General features: G+C 48.8%; 1 protein-coding gene across 4 annotated transcripts in view; it reads left to right on the top strand.

Moving 5' to 3' along the window:
* DTX4 (deltex E3 ubiquitin ligase 4) overlaps positions 1 to 16645 on the top strand; it is a 35410-nt gene that overhangs the window by 1926 nt on the left and 16839 nt on the right. For all 4 annotated transcript variants that reach the window (XM_058526808.1, XM_058526805.1, XM_058526809.1 and 1 more), the window contains exons 2-4: positions 6637 to 7360; positions 14279 to 14340; positions 14683 to 14844. In XM_058526808.1, the coding sequence (XP_058382791.1) occupies positions 6637 to 7360; positions 14279 to 14340; positions 14683 to 14844 (948 nt within the window). The remainder of the gene's footprint in view (positions 1 to 6636; positions 7361 to 14278; positions 14341 to 14682; positions 14845 to 16645) is intronic.

Below are 16645 nucleotides of genomic sequence, written 5' to 3'. Positions count from 1 at the left end.
TGAGGGGGAGGGAGAGAATATAATTGTAGGATTTGGATAGAGGTTGTGGAGGTGAGGGAGTATGTCTGGAGAGGTGGGGAGCTGAGCCATGGAGGTGGGACCAGGGAGACCAGCAGTTAAGACACCTGACAGGGAATTCCAGTCCTGCTCAAAATAAACGGACAGGTGTTAGCTTTTCTATTTCAGACTAAGTCTCTGCAGCATATGGAGAACCTCCCTGGTAACATAAAGCTCCCAGCCCCATGTCCCACATTTGGGAAGGGAGAAAGTTTAATCACTGTTTAGAGGTATCTAAGATGGCCATAGTACCTAGGAAGGGTCATAGCCTGACGGGTCCTTTTTACAGAAGTGAAGTTCTGGAGAAAACTGAGTTAACGGACCTCCCCCAGGTCTGACCACTCTTTGAGGACGAGCTGACCGCTATCTGGTGGTTAGCAGTTTAGTCCGAGGCTAGGGCTCCTCAGATTTTAGCCTGGAGGCAGAGAGCTGGCCCTGGGTCATTTTAAAGACTGCCTTAGGGTATGTTTTACGTTCTTGCCTGTCTTTGAGGCACAGGATTCAGACTGCGTATGTTACATCCACTCATTCTAATGGTCAGTTGGTCGACGTGTGCTGAGCGCTTCCCTCCTCAGTCCCAGGCCCTGCGCTGGGTGCTGAAGGTGCTGGGCTGAATTCCCAGGAATGCTGGGTCTGTCAGGGAGCTTGTCAAAGTAGAATAGAATCTCTGGGTTTCTGGGCTCGGAGCCCCCTCCTCTCCCTTCTCCGCCAATAGACACACAGTTCCTCTCAACATAGCTCATTGATGAGGCCGTGACAGGGTAGGAACTTTAAACCACGGGCTCCCAGGCAACTTCAGCCAAGCTCTGGCAATGTTTAATTAAATTACCCACCGTCCCCAAGCCATAGTTTGAAGCTGGGAACCAAAAACATCCCCACAAACAAAGGAGAGCTGGAAGTCCCCTGCCCAGAGGCGATTCCTCTCTTTTTTGTTACCTCCTCTATGTGGGGACATTTCCTGACATGGGAGCTTTGTTTTTTCAGAAGTTGCATGTCCTGCTGCTGAGTGAGTCCTTGGACTCGCTGCTTCCCTGGGCTCTGACTTCATCCAGCCTGTCTCCAGGGAGATGGCCAGGAGGTTGCAGACACCCTCTGTCCGCCTCTGTTTGCCCTGGGCCCTTCTCTTTCCCCAGACCTCCTCCAAGTCTGAGCTTATTTGCATTCTGTGCTTGTCTCCTCTAGACATTTTAAGCTAGAGAATCTGGAAGAACGGAGGAGATGGGGCTTTGGCTGCTTCCAAAAGCCTTGGTTGGGTCCTCCTCGTCTGTGGTCATTTACCTTGACTAGGCTGACCTTTTTCTGTTGTAGGGCAGTGACTGGAATGCTTTACTTCAGCATCACTGTCTCTTCCAACATACCTGATCACTGCCATCTCCAGGGCTCCAGCAGCAGGATGGGGGAAGACCTGGGCTGGGAGTGGGCAGACATGACTCGGGCTCTCATCCCAGACTCATTGGCTTACTGTGTAACCTTTAGCAAGTCCCTTAACTGCTCAGATCTCATTCTCCTCTGTAGCATGAAAAGCAGCCTTAAGATTTCTTCTGGCTCCTTTTCTCCCATCATACAGATCAGCAGGTGAATGATTTGGCCCCCACACCAGTGATGATGATGTGAGGGAGGGTTCTTTCCAGCTTAGAGTTTTCTGTGCAACTTTTGTCTCTTTTATGTCTTTAATGTGGTGAAGAGGGTCAGACAGAGAGACCTTAAAGGATTTGACAGAAGCTGATTTTTAGGCACCCCCCCACTATACGCCCCACTTTGTGTGAGCCCAGGAGTGGAGGAGACAAGTGTCATGATGACCACAAGGTAGTTACCGTATGGGGCATGGGCCAAGCACATTGCACACATTACCTTGTTTAATCTTCACAGTGATCTTATGAAGGAACTAGTGTTCCTATTTTATAGGAAAGGAAACAAGTTGAAAGAGATTAAGTTGCACAAAGTTTTACAACGCAGAGCTGAGATTCCAAATCAAGTGCCCCATGCTTTACTCCTTCATTTGATGAACACTTATGGAGCACCTGCTTCCTGCAGGCACTGTTCCAGGCATGTGGGACACAACAATAATAAACTTCCAAGTCTTTGCCCTCGTGGAACGTTCTAGTGGGGGTGAGAGGTGCTGGTAAGAGAGGTTTGGGATTTCTTGGGCGCAGCATATGTTCTAACACAGTGTTGCATAGGTATGGGTGAAAAGAAATGTCCTAGAGATCTCGGGTCATGCCCGGAAGATGTTGTCTCCCATTTCCTAGGAGCAAAAACATCTTGGGTGCTTTGAGGTATAGTGTCTGAGTTGCTAGGAAAAACTGATTTTCTTTTTATTCCTCATCAGTCTGTGAACATCCTTTATCCTTGTCCCATTAGAAGCCTTTTCCTTGAGTCACTGCATGTTAGGACCAAATAGATTTCCTCAGATCATCTAGTTCATGGTCTTGCTTATCGAAAAATCCAGGGCTAGCCCATTCCAGATAGAGTGGTCTCTGAAAATAATCAGAGAATGAAATCCTACCATCTCTCTTGTCCCTAAATGTTGTTTCTGAGGTCTGCCTGCTGTCTCTAACTAACCCTCTAGGGCTGAACTGAACTCAACTGGCCAAAAACTGGGTCTTCTTCTTGGCACCCCTCTGCCTATTAATGGTGCTACCATTTTACCACTTGCCCTTGGTCAAAACCTCGGGATTCTTTGACTCGTTCTGTTATTTGGGCGCCCAATATGGACGCATAAACCATGTGGCCCAGAAGTTGAAACTTGAGTGTACATCACGAATGCTCGGTGGTTGTTCACATACAGAGTCCCAGGCCCAGTCCCTGGAGAGTCTGACCCTTAGGACTAGGGGGCATTGCTGATCCATACTGCAGGAGATTCTGAAGGAGGTGATCCTAGAACCTCTCCTTCTCTCTGAATGAAAGCATTTAGTTACTCATGGTCAAGTCCTCGAATTTCCTCTCTGTGGGGTCCCTCCAGTCTGTCACCTTCTTTTCATTTTCACTGCCAACACCCTCGTTACTTCTCACTTGGAACCAATTAACAGAGCAGCTCTGGCCTTGTCACTTCTCTGTGTCACAAACCTCACTAGCTCCTCATTGCTTACAAATAAAACCCATCACAACCTGGTGGTATAGACTGTCTATCCCCTGGCTCTCACATACCTTTCCAGAGTTATCTTCCTCTATGCCTTATATTTTCCTGTACTTCTGCCCAACAGATGTCCCTTTTATCCTCACACGTTCTCTCAGAGCTCTCTGATCACCCCCTAAAACTCTTCAGAGTCTCTTCTACCGAAATGCCCTCCTTTGCCACTTTTATGTATTGAAATTCTCCTATCATTCAGGTCCTATGCTATTTGTCATCCATTTCATGAAATGTTCTCCAAACCATCATTACTTCATTTATTAAGTTGATATTTATTGAGCCCCTAGGACATGACAGGCATGGGGGAGACAGCCATGAGCAAACACCTAGATGCCCACTTGTGGGATTGGGAATCCAGTTAGGGAGACAGACATTCATCAAATTAATCACACAAATAAATGTGTAAATGCACATCAAGATAAGTGCTATAAAAAAGCAGGAATGGGAATTTGACCTGTTCAGGGCAGCCCAGAGAGTTTCCTTGAGGAAATGAGCAGAAATCTGAAGGATGAGCAGCAAAGAGGATGCCAGAGTGTTTTGGAGGAGGGACCAACATTGTGAAAAGGCCTAGAATCGGATAAGCATGGCAGTGGGGCAAGACTAAAGGAGGCCAGTGTGGCAGAAATGTAGGCAGAGTGCATAAGGGTGTGGGGGGGCTGCAGAAGCTGGTGGGTGGGGGAGATTTTGGTCCTGATCTAAGAGGAAGTCATGGAACAGGTTTAAGCATGGTGAGATGTGGTCAGATTTTCTGCCAACATGCATTTTGTTGGCACACTTCTTGTGGCATATTCTGCCTCATAATAGTCATTTGCACACTTATCTTGTTTTAGACTGTAAGCCACTTGAGGAGAGTCTGAATCTTTGCATCCCTCATAGCAGCTAGTGGGTACCCAGCAATATGTGATAACATGATTAAGTGCCAAAGAAGCCATAAGTCTTCAATCAATCACAGCATGTTTATAGGGCCCTCGTCACTGCCAGACACTGCATTAGGCTCTAGAGTGCAAAGAGCTGTATAGTGGTATCCCTGCCTCCACTTAAGGCACCGTAAAAAGTGCCGAGATACTAGTACACATCAGGGCACAAGCAGATATGCGCCTCAGACTTCCTGAGGGAGAGGCCTGGGCTGGGAGAACATTTCAAAAAATGGATGGCAAATGGCATAGGACCTGAATGATTAGGAGAATTTCAACAGAGAAAAATGGCAAAGGAAGGCATTCCAGTAGAACCGACCCAGCGAATAGTAGGGGGCGTGGCCAGGGAATCTGAGGGAATGTGTGAGGATAAAAGGGGCATCTGTTCGTCAGGAGTGGAGGAAGATACAGGCAGAGAGGAAGATAAGCCTGGAAATGTATGTGAGAGCTAGGGCATAGTTCCCAGAAGTTCTGGGGCAACTCTGAGGCATCTCCGGGATTGATAACACTATCATAAAAGATGCCTTTTGAGGACATTTGTGAGAATTGGTCAAGTGTATTGTCCCTGCTACCCTGAACAGAATATGAAATAGTGTCATTTAAGCTCTCTAAACTTAATTTCTTCATCTCTAAAGGGTGTGTCATAGGACTGGCGTGAAGATCATATGGGGTGGGGTGGGTGAAAGTGCTTTCTAAATGATAAAGATTATACAAATACAAGTTATATATAAACACTCTCTCTCTTCCGTCTCCTCCTCCTCCTTTCTCTCTCTCTGTCTCCAGCACACATTGCATCCCCTGAACTAAACTTGCCCCATATTTTCTATTATATGTCCATCCTGCTTAGACATATAATAGAAAATAAATTACAATAATAGTCACCAACTTTGACTGAGCTCTGCCATGTGGCAGGTGTTATTTTAGCCCAATATATTCATTCCTTCGCTTTATCCTCAAGTCCACCCTTTGAAGTAGCTAGCCTGGACCCAAACAGATGAGGAAACTGAGGCTTCATCACACAGCTGGAAGGGAGGAAACCTCCACTGTTGGGCCCAAAGCGCGTGCTCTTTGTTCCCCAGTGAGCAGGCTACTCAGGAAGGAAATGGAGGCCAACCAGGGAACTGTGGCCCACCCCCCTTCTTCCTCCTCTGTCCTCCCATCCCGCTATCCCCATGTGCTCCAGCAGAGCTCATGGTGCTGAATAGGGGATTGTTCTGCTTCTCTCTCTTGCCTCTGAATGTTGATGTTTTGGGTCATTAAGGGGCCTGGAGATGGGGTGGGGGGCGAGTTATGACCCTGGCAAAGGCCTGAATAGCCATTGTTCCTTTTCTTCCCCCCTTGAATGGGATTCTGTCCCCAGTCTTGGTGTCTCCCTCTGGGTTGGAGGAGGGGTGGGTCAGAGGCCGGGGAAAGGGACCCTTTTCCCACCACTTTGATGGATAGGGCTTAAGCTGACAGAAGCAGAGATTCTAGCATCCTTGGAGCTCTTCCCGGCCTCCCCACCCTGCTTTGAGCCAAGCACCTTCAGCCTTGATGTTGATACCCATGAAAGGAGCCCTGGTTGGGGATGGGTCTGAATTCAGATTTGGGGTGGGTAGGGGAGAAAGAAGCAACAGTTACAGGCTTAGTTTTCCCTTCCGATCCCGCAGGTTCATTTCTGCTGTTTTATTCCCCCAAACTCTTCCCTGCCCCTCAGTGAGACTGTAAAAATTGAGATGATCCCATCTTTAGGAGGGTTTGAGTTTCTTGCAAGAAAGACATTAGATAAGTATAAAATTATTCTTATGACCGTTATTATTGCTGTTGATATAAGATTTAATGCTGGGAAATATGAGAGTTCTCTCAATCTGATTTTCCATTTTTTGCCACACCCATAAAGGTACAGAGAGCTAGCTCAATCGCCTCCTCCTCTGGGCAACCTTCCTGGTGAGGGCAGAGTCTTCCTCTGTCCTCTAGGCTTCCGTGACCCTGTGTTCTTTTTCCCTCATAGCCCTCAGGGCAGGACTATTTAGAGGGACAGAGGAGAAGGGATATGATATTTATGAGCACCCACTAGGTGTCCAGGGCTTTATATGACTTAGTGCAAATTACAGGGTGCACGAGAAATCCAGGACCTGGCATATAGAAATACGTGTTTGTTAAATGAATAAGTGAGTCACATTTAATTTTCACAAAAAGCCTGCGAAGGAGTTATTATCCTATTTATCAGGGGGAAAAAAGAGGCTGAGGGGTTCTATATTAGTAAGTGAATGAACTTGGCTGCAGACTAAGGTCTCCAGACTCCAAACCAGGAGGTGCTCTTTCTGGTATGTGGCACTGCCTCCACCTCCTTCCCCTTGTAACTCGTCTGCTCCCACCCTTGTGAGACTGTAGACTCCTAAAAGTCAGGAATGAGTCTCATTCAAAGCTGATACCTCAACAGGCAGCCTAGGGCCCGGCACACAGTAGGACTCCTTTAATGTCTGCCTGTTAATGTAATGCGATTAGGTTTCATTGTTACTGACCCTGACCCTCTCCTCTGTCTCCATCTGGCAGGGACCCTCCGCCCAGTTCGCCGCAACTACTACGACCCATCCTCGGCCCCTGGGAAGGGCGTGGTGTGGGAATGGGAGAATGACAATGGTTCTTGGACGCCCTACGACATGGAGGTGGGCATCACCATCCAGCATGCCTATGAGAAGCAGCACCCCTGGATCGACCTCACTTCCATCGGCTTCAGCTACATCATTGACTTCAGCACCATGGGCCAGATCAACCGGCAGACCCAGCGCCAACGCCGCGTCCGTCGGCGTCTCGATCTCATCTACCCTATGGTCACTGGTACCTTGCCTAAGGCCCAGTCCTGGCCAGCCAGCCCCAGCTCAGCCGCCTCACCCCCTGCACCGCCCTGCTCCTGCCCACAGTGCATCCTGGTGATGAGCGTCAAGGCGGCCGTGGTCAATGGGAGCACCGGGCCCCTGCAGGCCCCAGCAGCCCGCAAGAACATGCCCCCATCTGGAGCGGTCAAGCTGCCCCCACCATCAGGCCCTGGGGCCAAGCCTCTGGACAGCACAGGCACCATTCGAGGCCCGGTAAAGACTGCCCCATCGCAGGCGATCCGGCGACAAGCCTCTAGCACGCCGGCAGGGGCGGCTGCGGGCTCCCCTGCCAGCCCCCCAGGAGGCAACGGCAAGACCGGAAGGGTGGCCCTGGCTACCTTAAATCGTACCAACCTGCAGCGACTGGCCATCGCCCAGTCCCGGGTGCTGATCGCCTCTGGGTAGGTGCTTCCCTGGTGGCCTCTGAGCATTTACTCCTCACAGGCATAAGACATGACTGGTCTTCTGGGTCAGAGATGAAGGAGGGACAGCCAAGACCTCAGCTCCTCATCATCTTGTCCTGACCCTCTGGCTGCAAGTGGAAGGCAGCATGGTGGATAAGGGAGGGTTTGGCGTTTGGGGTCCGACAGATCTGGATTCTAATTGAGACTCTGCCTCTTACTAGCTGTGTGATTTGGGGCAGATCCCTAATATCATAGAGTCCTAACTTCCTCCTGTATAAATGCCAGCAATAATACTCATGTCAGTGTTGCTATGAGGGTTAAAGAAGATTATGCATATAACTACGTTATAACAGGGGGCATTAACTGAGCTCTCACCATGTTCTAGTTTTGAGCTTTATCACTTCATTTAATCCTTACAGCTACTCTGGGAAATAGGCATGTTGATCCCATTATACACATGAACAAGGCAGAAGTTGACTTGCTCAAGAGCATGTAGCTAGTCATCTGCTGAGACCAGGATTCAAACTTTAGGAAGTCAGAGCCCAGACTCTCTCCGACCCTGCTGTGCTGCTTCCCTGTGGAGCACGTACCACAGTGCTCGGCATACAGTCAGTGCCAAATGAGGGTTAGTCCCTTTCCTCTGGTCTCTCTGGAAGCTGGAGGGGTGACCCCAGATTGGAATAACAGCGCATATTTAGTGAGTACTTACTATGTGCCAGGCACTGTCCATGCATTGTCTCAGTTACTCCTATGACAACCTGGTGATGTAGGTTCTGTTATTATTGCTTTTTATGATCTTCTTTGTCTTCCTGATCATAAAATGGGAGAGGCTGAGAGGTCCTTGCGGTGCCCACAGCCTTGGCCTGCCAGCCCCTGATTTCTTGTGAGATTGGCCTCTCGCACCTGTCCAAACTTCCCTTTGCCCAGGTCGGGGTGGGTTAGTTAGGTTGGACACCTGAGTGTGAAATTCAGGCTGCCTGGAGGAGCTCTGCACATAGAGGTCAGTGCTGGGAGGAGACAGGATGGAGGGTATACTGCAGGGTGAGAGGCCCGGCCTTTATTCCTGCCTCTGCCACTTGGATAAGCCATGGGATCTTTGCAAGGTCCAGTTTCCTTGTGTGTGAAATGAGGATCGTCATGCCTGCCTCACCTACCTGTTGACACACAATCCATAATCAGTCGATAAATCAAAATTGGGTTGACTTTATTATGAGTCGGATCTGAGGGCCAGCCCAGGGCCTTGCTTCCCCAAGTGAGATGTACAGAGTGGTTATATACCATCTTGGAACAAAGAGCCTACATCACATATGATAGGAATGTCCTGTTTGCAATTGTCACGAGATGCTTAGCTGGCACAGCAGGTTGCTGGTCAGCAGGTCAGTGGTCACAAGGTGAGCACAGCAGGTCAGTAATTCATCCTTAGCTTCCAGAAAGAGATGCTTGTCCTTAAAGAAATGCCGATATAGGGGGGCTACACCTTAAATATTCTTGTCTTTGGGACATAGTAAATATTTGAAGCAGATGTATAATGCATGCTCAATAGGCCACGTCAGGCCCTTTTGGTCAGAATGAATTAGTTTTACACCAAATGGCTTCCTCTTATACCCCAATATATTCTAGTGCTTTTCATTTATTTATCATACCTCACAGAGCCATTGTGCAAACCTCCACTAAGGGATCTCACCCCTTAACAGTTTACCCAATGCACTTGCCTGCACACATTGGCATTATCCCATTGCCTGACCCTGTGATACAAGTGTCAGGCATGGGCACTTAGCTCAGAATTAACTCTCCAAGGAGAGCCACGCAGCTCATGTGTTCCAGAGTGGGGGCTGGAACCTAGGTTTTAGTCTCTTTGTCCACTGCTCTTTTGGCTAAAGCCCAGCTCCTCATTTTTTGTGAAGGCAATTTATAAATGGTCAGATGCTAGTCAGATACACACGGGATTTTCATATGACTTCCCCTGAGCCGGCAGAAGTATTTGGGAGAGGGAATGTGTATGTAAACCGCGCCGCTTCTCAATTTCTCCACACTGTCGCACAGCAGTATCTGGGGGCCCCTAACACAGCTCCAGGGGGATTACTGGTGTGGCAGAAGGAGACTCGCATGGTGGGCAAGAACACAGCCTCCAGAACCTGACTGCCTGGGCTCGAACCCAAGCTCCTTGGTGTGTAACTTTAGGCAAGTTTTGCATCCTGTCTTCAGTTTGCTCATCTGTAAAATGGAGATAGTAATAGTACCTTCCTTATAATAGAGTTTGTCATGAGGATTAAATGAAATAGTGTATAGATTTAGCACCATGTTTGGCACTTAATAAGAGTTCGGTCAGTATTCGCTGCTATTTTTATTATTATCAGCAGGTATCTATTGAATATGCACTGTGTAGTTATTGAATTGAAGTCAAAGCTGAGCAGAGTCAAACACCCCACCTCATTTCTGGGGCCCTTGACAAATGCCAAATGACTCCATGCCGTAACTGAGAGAAAGGAGCCCCAGATCGCTTTAAATCTCAATGAGGGAGTCGGCAGCTCTTTATCTCTCTGCTTTATTCCCTCTGCCAATAGAATTGGAGCCAGAGAATAGGGTGGAGGTGGAGGTGGAGGTCCCAGCAGCCTAGTTTCAAAAGGGCTATGGAAACAAGTTGTTTTTTTCTCAGCTCTGTTTTTCTGACAAGGGAGGCACCTCCCCACTCCTCTCTATCTTCCAGCCCTTTCCTTTTCACCTCTTCCCACCTCCCTAACCCCCACTACCATCTTCTTCAGCCTTTCTTGGCCATTAATTAGCGTGTTTATTCCCTTTGTCTGGTATTGCCATCGACCTTCTGTCGTGGAATGGCCCCTTCCCCCTCCTCTCTCAGCCCATGACCTCTTCAAGCAACTTTCCCACGGAAGAAAGGAAGACCAGGGAGGGCGGGAGAGGTGGGATGGAGAGAAGGGTTTGGGGGGAACAAAAGATCCTGTGAATTATTCAGAGACACAAGCAGGGGGTTTCTAAAGAGAAGAGAGAGGGGGCCGTGCAGCGGAGGGTGGGAGTCGCCCCTCTGGCCCTCTCCTCCAGAATTGAGGCTTCTGTATCTCCAGCGAGACCTTGATTGCTGGAGAGACAAGACCATTGTTCTGCTTGAGGATTCCTGGTTTGGCTCCTAACTCCAAGAAAAACACTGCTGCTCACCATGGTATCTGCAGAGCTATTCTCCCGCTGTTGACCCCCATCCCCCACCACCTTGTCAGCTCTTCTCTTTTCTTAGTTTTATATTTTAGGGACAGAAATTAAAACTTGGCCCCTCCGTAACTGGGAACAGCCCAACAAAATGGGGGCAGTGGAGTGTCTGCTGATTGACAGACAAGTGGTTCGGTCAGACAGCTTTGGCCGAATGGAGTTGCCTGGAGGATGTGAGAAGCAGGTCTGCCGTTGGATTGCTGATTTCTAGAAGCATGGCTCAGGTATATTTACCTGGGGCCTCAATGGGGTGTGACTGGTGTGGACTGCATGGGCAGGTCTCCACAGTTTTCATTTTAACCAGTAACAGTGGGTGAGGGGTGATCAGGTATTGGCAACTCAACAGTTCTAAGTACTGCCCAGCACTCAACTTTATGCTTGATGTCCTCAAGAACCTGAGAAAATTGGAATATTAAAGCAACAAAAGACTTTATCAAGCCCCACTTCCTCTTACCATTGGGAATTAAAAATGTAAACTATCACCCAAATTTGCACAGGGCTTGGCTATTTACAAAGTATTTGACCTGGATCCTAAATCCTCATAGGAACCCCACAGACAGAGATTTAGGGTTCCCTGTTACAGCTGTGGTAACTTGGATATGGTCAACGAAGTGCAGAGAGGCTGTGTGGCTCTCCCAAAGGCACAAAGTCAATGCACAGCTGGGCTAGAAGGCAGATTTCTGACCCCTGTGTGGGGCTCCTTCCACCATACCCTTCCGTATTTCATAAGCAAAAATCCCCCTCCTCCCCAACCCTTGCTGCCGCTGTCCAGAGCCTAGTGACAAGCCCTTCCACCATGTTGTCCCTTTCCTGGCATGGCAGGGACACTCACCTCTTCCACAGTATTCATACAAGTCCAGGCCCCAGTGCAGACCCTCCCTTTCTTCAGACCTTGCCCCCACCCCGAGTTCTTGGGCTGCCTGTGGTGTGTGCTCCGAGAATTGGCCTATTTCCTGGTTAACCAGATTGGGTGTGGAAACCTGCCAGTCCAGTTTGTAGGAACAAAGGAGGCTTTTGTGACCCAGATCACAGCTACTTATCAGCTGGAGTGGGGGCCCTGGACGTGTTGAGGGGGAAAGGCAGGTGCTGGGCTGGGCAGCACACTGCCCCCTGGTGGGGAGCCGGGGAACAGGCACAGGAGGATGCCTCTTCGCTCCCAGCCTCTCCAGGTACAGCCTGGTGAGGAAGAGAAACAGCCATAGGTCGGGGACCCAGGGCTGCCATCTTGTTCTTAGTTACTAGGATGGGAAATCGTCAGAAAGTCTCCCTGGCCTCTTTTTTTTTTTTTTTTTTTTGTGAGGAGATCAGCCCTGAGCTAACATCCGCCAATCCTCCTCCTTTTTTGCTGAGGAAGACGGCCCTGGGCTAACATCGGTGCCCATCTTCCTCCACTTTATATGGGACGCCGCCACAGCATGGCTTACCAAGCAGTGCGTCGGTGCGCGCCCGGGATCCGAACCAGCGAACCCCAGGCCGCCGCGGCGGAGTGCGCGCACTTAACCGCTTGCGCCACCGGGCCAGCCCCTCCCTGGCCTCTTTTAACCCGAGATCCTCACAGGTTTACAGATAAGGAAATTGAGGCTCAGTTAAGTTAAGGGACGTTGTGAGGAGTTACTGGCAGGATGGGGACTCGAACCTGGTTTTCCTGACTCCCCGTCCACCATACCACGCCTGGTGCAGCAGGTCACAGAGTCCAGAATCAAGTCCGTGCCTCTCTTCTTGGCCGATTTTCCGTTGTTTTGAATTACCCTCCCCCCATCGGGGTTTGATTTATCCTGGGGACGGTTTCTGAGTAAAAGCAGCCTTTGGAGGCCTGTTGAGATGCAGACACTCCCACATCTGTTATTTCACATCCTTCTCACAACTGTGGTGCATGTATCATCATTCCTGGGAAGAGACAGAGGCCTGGGAAAACTCAGCATAGCCCAGGCAGCACCCATCCTTGTGGGCATGTGGGGACAGACTGACCCAAAGCTCAGCCTTGAGGTCTCATTCCAGCTCTCCCTTCTCTTAGTTGTGGGTTTATTCCTTACACTCTCTGAGCGTCCTGCTCTCTCTGCAGCGTGGGGTGTTATAAGGATATATAGATGCAAGAGCGCAGCCTGGAGAGTAGCTAAAACTGGGCTCTGGATCCAGATTTCCTGATTTCCTGAGCTGTGTGATCTTCGTCAGGTTGGCTTAACCTCTCTGTGCCTCAACTTCCTTGCCTATTAAAACGGGTTTAATAATACTAATACCTCCTACACAGGTTGTTGGAAGGACTAGATGGATTTATATATTATGAGCAGTTAGAACTCTGGCTGGCACAAGGTGGGCTCTATGCATGTTAGCGATTATCATGTGTGGATGAAGGGCCATGGACTGTCTTGTTCATTGCTGTGTCTCCAGCATCTAGCAGGTGGTCCAGAACAAAATATGGCTCAATGTGAATGGACAAATAAACAAATAATAAAGAAAATAAATAAACAAATAAACATACTCTTTCACCCTCTTCCTGTTTTCCCAGACCACCCTGCCCCCATAGCAGAACTGCTGGCTTCTCAGGCAGTCTGGCTCCTGGAATCATCTGTAACCCAGTCCATTGGCCTCTCCAAACCCACTTCCCCCCTCCAAGCCCAGCTGTGGAAGCCTGGGTGGCAGGGTGGATGATGCAAGACCCAGCCCCACACGTCCCGTGTTTTTCTAGCCGGCGCCGTGGGAGGCCTGGTCTCTCCCAGGCAGCTGTGCCATCTCCTCTCCAGCTTGGCTTGAGTTGCTGGGGAGAAAGACAGAAAGAAGAGGAGGCTTTGCCTGATATTTATGATTTCTCAGGAAAAAGGAGAAGCGACAGCTGTTAGAGCAGTGGTTTCCAAATGTTGCCCTGGGATTGGCTGCATCTGCATTCTCTCAGTGGAAGCTTGTAAAAGTAGATTCTTGTGCCTCACAGGTGGAGACTGATTCAGGCCTGGAGCTCTGTCTTTTTAAAAGCTTCTTAGGGGGCTCTTATGGACACTTAGGTTTGGACTCACTTTATTTTTTCATCCCTTCAACAAATCTTCATTGAATGCCTACTAGTGCCAGACTCTGAACGAAACAGACAGAGATATTTGTCCTCGTAAAGCTTATATTTTGGAAGGGGAGATAATAAGCAACGACTTATTTTAAAAAGTATAATTTCCCTGGGGGGGGAAAAAAAAAAAAAGAGCAGGGTAAGGGGATGGGATGGAGGGATGGGCAGCAGTATTAAATAAGATAGTCTCAGGAACCTCATTAAGAAGGTAAGATTTGAGCCAAGACTGAAGGATTAGTAGGAGGGAGCTAAGCAGATGTCTGGTGGAAGAGTGTTTCAGGCAGAGGGAACCACATACGGAAAGGCTCTGAGGCAGGAGCGTGCCTGGCATGTAGGAGGAACAGCTAGAATAGAGCAAAGAGGTGAGTAGTGTGAGAGAGATGGGGGGATTGGGGTGTGCTGGTACTTCGACTCTGAATGAACTGAGGAGTCATTCTGAGCTCTGAGGTTCTGAGTGGAGGAGTGACGTGGTCTGACTTAGTTTTTGAAGGTATCACCTCCGGCTGCAGTGCTAAAAACTTACTGCATCTCTAGTAGGGATACGTAGTTTCTGTCAGAAAAGGGAACCCCTCAGTGAGGGAAATTTGGGGTCCCAACACTGGCCCAATTTGTCAAAACCATAACGTATCTGCTCTTTCCTTCTATAGGGTCCCCACCGTCCCAGTGAAAAACCTAAATGGGTCCAGTCCTGTCAATCCTGCCCTGGCAGGTAAGAGAAACCCTGGGCTGGTCTTGCTTAAAGTAGAAAAATGAAAACAATGAAATAGGTAGTGACCATTTGTAAAACAGAGAGAATTTGGATATTACTTAAAGGGGGATTTTAGGAGTTGGGTTGGAAGGGCAGGAAGAGCTTGGGGAGAATTGACTGCTAAAAGCAAAGCATGCTGTTGCAGATGCGTGAATGAATACAAGTAGAGGGTAAGTAGAGAATTTGCGAGTTATGAGAACTCTGCTAGAAAGGGAGAGAGGAGGTTAATGGGGAGGGAGGGATTTAGCGGGTATTGGGGACCTAACACCTCAGTCCTTCCTCACTCCCGCCTTGCCCTTCCAGGAATCACTGGGATCCTCATGAGTGCAGCGGGGCTGCCTGTGTGCCTCACTAGGCCACCCAAGCTGGTCCTCCACCCACCCCCCGTAAGCAAGAGCGAAATAAAATCCATCCCAGGGGTTTCCAACACAAGCCGCAAGACCACCAAAAAACAAGCCAAGAAAGGTATCAGCCTCGTTAAGGGATCCTGGGGGTCAAAGCCTTGGCTCCCAGCCTTGGCTCTGCCTCCATCACTGAGGGTTGTACCCATGACTTAACCCCCTGTGCCTTAATTTCTGTATCTGCTAAGTGGGCCTAACTAGTACCCGCTCTGATGATTATACCCAAGTGGATCAGATGTGTGTATGGATCAGATGGAGACCCCTTGAGAAATATAAAAATGCAGTGCAAATATAAGAAACATAAAAATATAAAGTGTGACGCCAGTAAAATATGTTGGAAAGATGACTTTGGCATTGGAACCAAAACAGGCGGATTCAGATCTCCACTTTGTCACTTGCGAGTCGTGTGATCATAGAGAGCCCCTATTTTCTCCCCTTTACAGTGGAGTAAAAATACTCACAGCCAGTGTCCAACAGGTGTGCCCTGGAATGCATCCATGACAGTTGGGAAGTAGCCACTCTCTTGTGTCCCTCTAGAGCCTCTAGACGCTCTGGCCACTTGAACCGTCCTTCAGGAGCTCTTTCCTACCTGCCCACAACTAAGGGGTCGCTACATACCTGAGCCTACTTTGGTACCAAAGGACCCTGCCTCAGCTCTGTGGCTGCTCTGTCTGGTCACTGGTATTGGTTGTTAAATGTTTTGACCATTGCCCCTAAACCCCCACCTTACAAACTTGTGAAATTTCAATGGGATCATATGTTGCATTTAGCCTACGGCCTAGCAAGCAATAGGGCCTCAATTAATAGAAGCTTAATTCTTTCAAGAGAAGCAGGCTACTGGGAAGGAAGGGCCTGCATGCCAGCTTTTGGCTGTTGCATGAGCCACTTCCTCAAACCCTTGTGCTACATTTCCAGTCTATCAAAATTTCTCTGATTAAATGAATTTGATTGCCTTGCTCATAGTCTCATAGGAAATGACAGGATTTTGCACTTTCCCACTCTTCCTGTTATTGTAATAGCACATATTGGACCATTAGCTGGCAAAGTGCTAAAAGGCTGCATGTCCATTGGCTCATTTAATTGTCAAAGTAACCGTAAGGTGTAGGTGCTAGTGCTCTTCCCCGTTTTATAGGTGAGAAAACGTAAGTTTAGAGACGTTAAGAGAGTCAACCAAGCAGACACTGACCCATTGTTTCCTTTGATGCCTCCTTGTGAGGCCGTATCATCCCATCCCCTGCATTTAGGCTGGACTGCCTCTTATGGGTCCAGTCCCCAAAGAAATTCCAGAATCATTACACCTGTCAGGATGCTTTCCAGAGCATCACCTTTTCCCTGCTGCTGGGCCACATCTGCTGGCAGTGACCACACTGTCAACTTGGGGCCAAGGAAGACCATCCTGAAGCTGTGGTCATAACTTCCTGGTTTCCCGTAAAAATAATATCACTCTGATGCCACATTGTAGATCAAGATAGTACTTAGCATACTGTAAAATCAATGCAATAAGCCTACCTAATATTTTTTAATGTGTAACAGTTTACAGAGTGCGTTCATTTCTGTGTCATCAGGTCATTTGGGCAGGTCCAGGCTCTTCCAGGCTTTTCGATTTCAGTTAAAAAGTGGGTTTGTTGAGGGCCGGCCCAGTGGCATAGCGGTTAAGTTCGCGCGCTCCACTTCGGCGGCCTGGGGTTCACAGGTTCAGATCGCGGGTGCGGACTGACGCCCCACTTGGCAAGCCATGCTGTGGCGACGTCCCATATAAAGCAGAGGAAGATGGGCACGGATGTTAGCTCAGGGCCAGTCTTCCTCAGCAAAAAGAGGATGATTGGCATGGGATGTTAGCTCAGGGCTGATCTTCCTCACACACA

The sequence above is a fragment of the Diceros bicornis genome, chromosome 31, assembly GCF_020826845.1.
Source record: "Diceros bicornis minor isolate mBicDic1 chromosome 31, mDicBic1.mat.cur, whole genome shotgun sequence".
In the NCBI taxonomy this organism is placed as follows: Eukaryota; Metazoa; Chordata; class Mammalia; order Perissodactyla; family Rhinocerotidae; genus Diceros; species Diceros bicornis.
The sequence above is the reverse complement of the archived record's forward strand: the minus strand, read 5'-3'. Positions and strand labels throughout refer to the sequence as shown.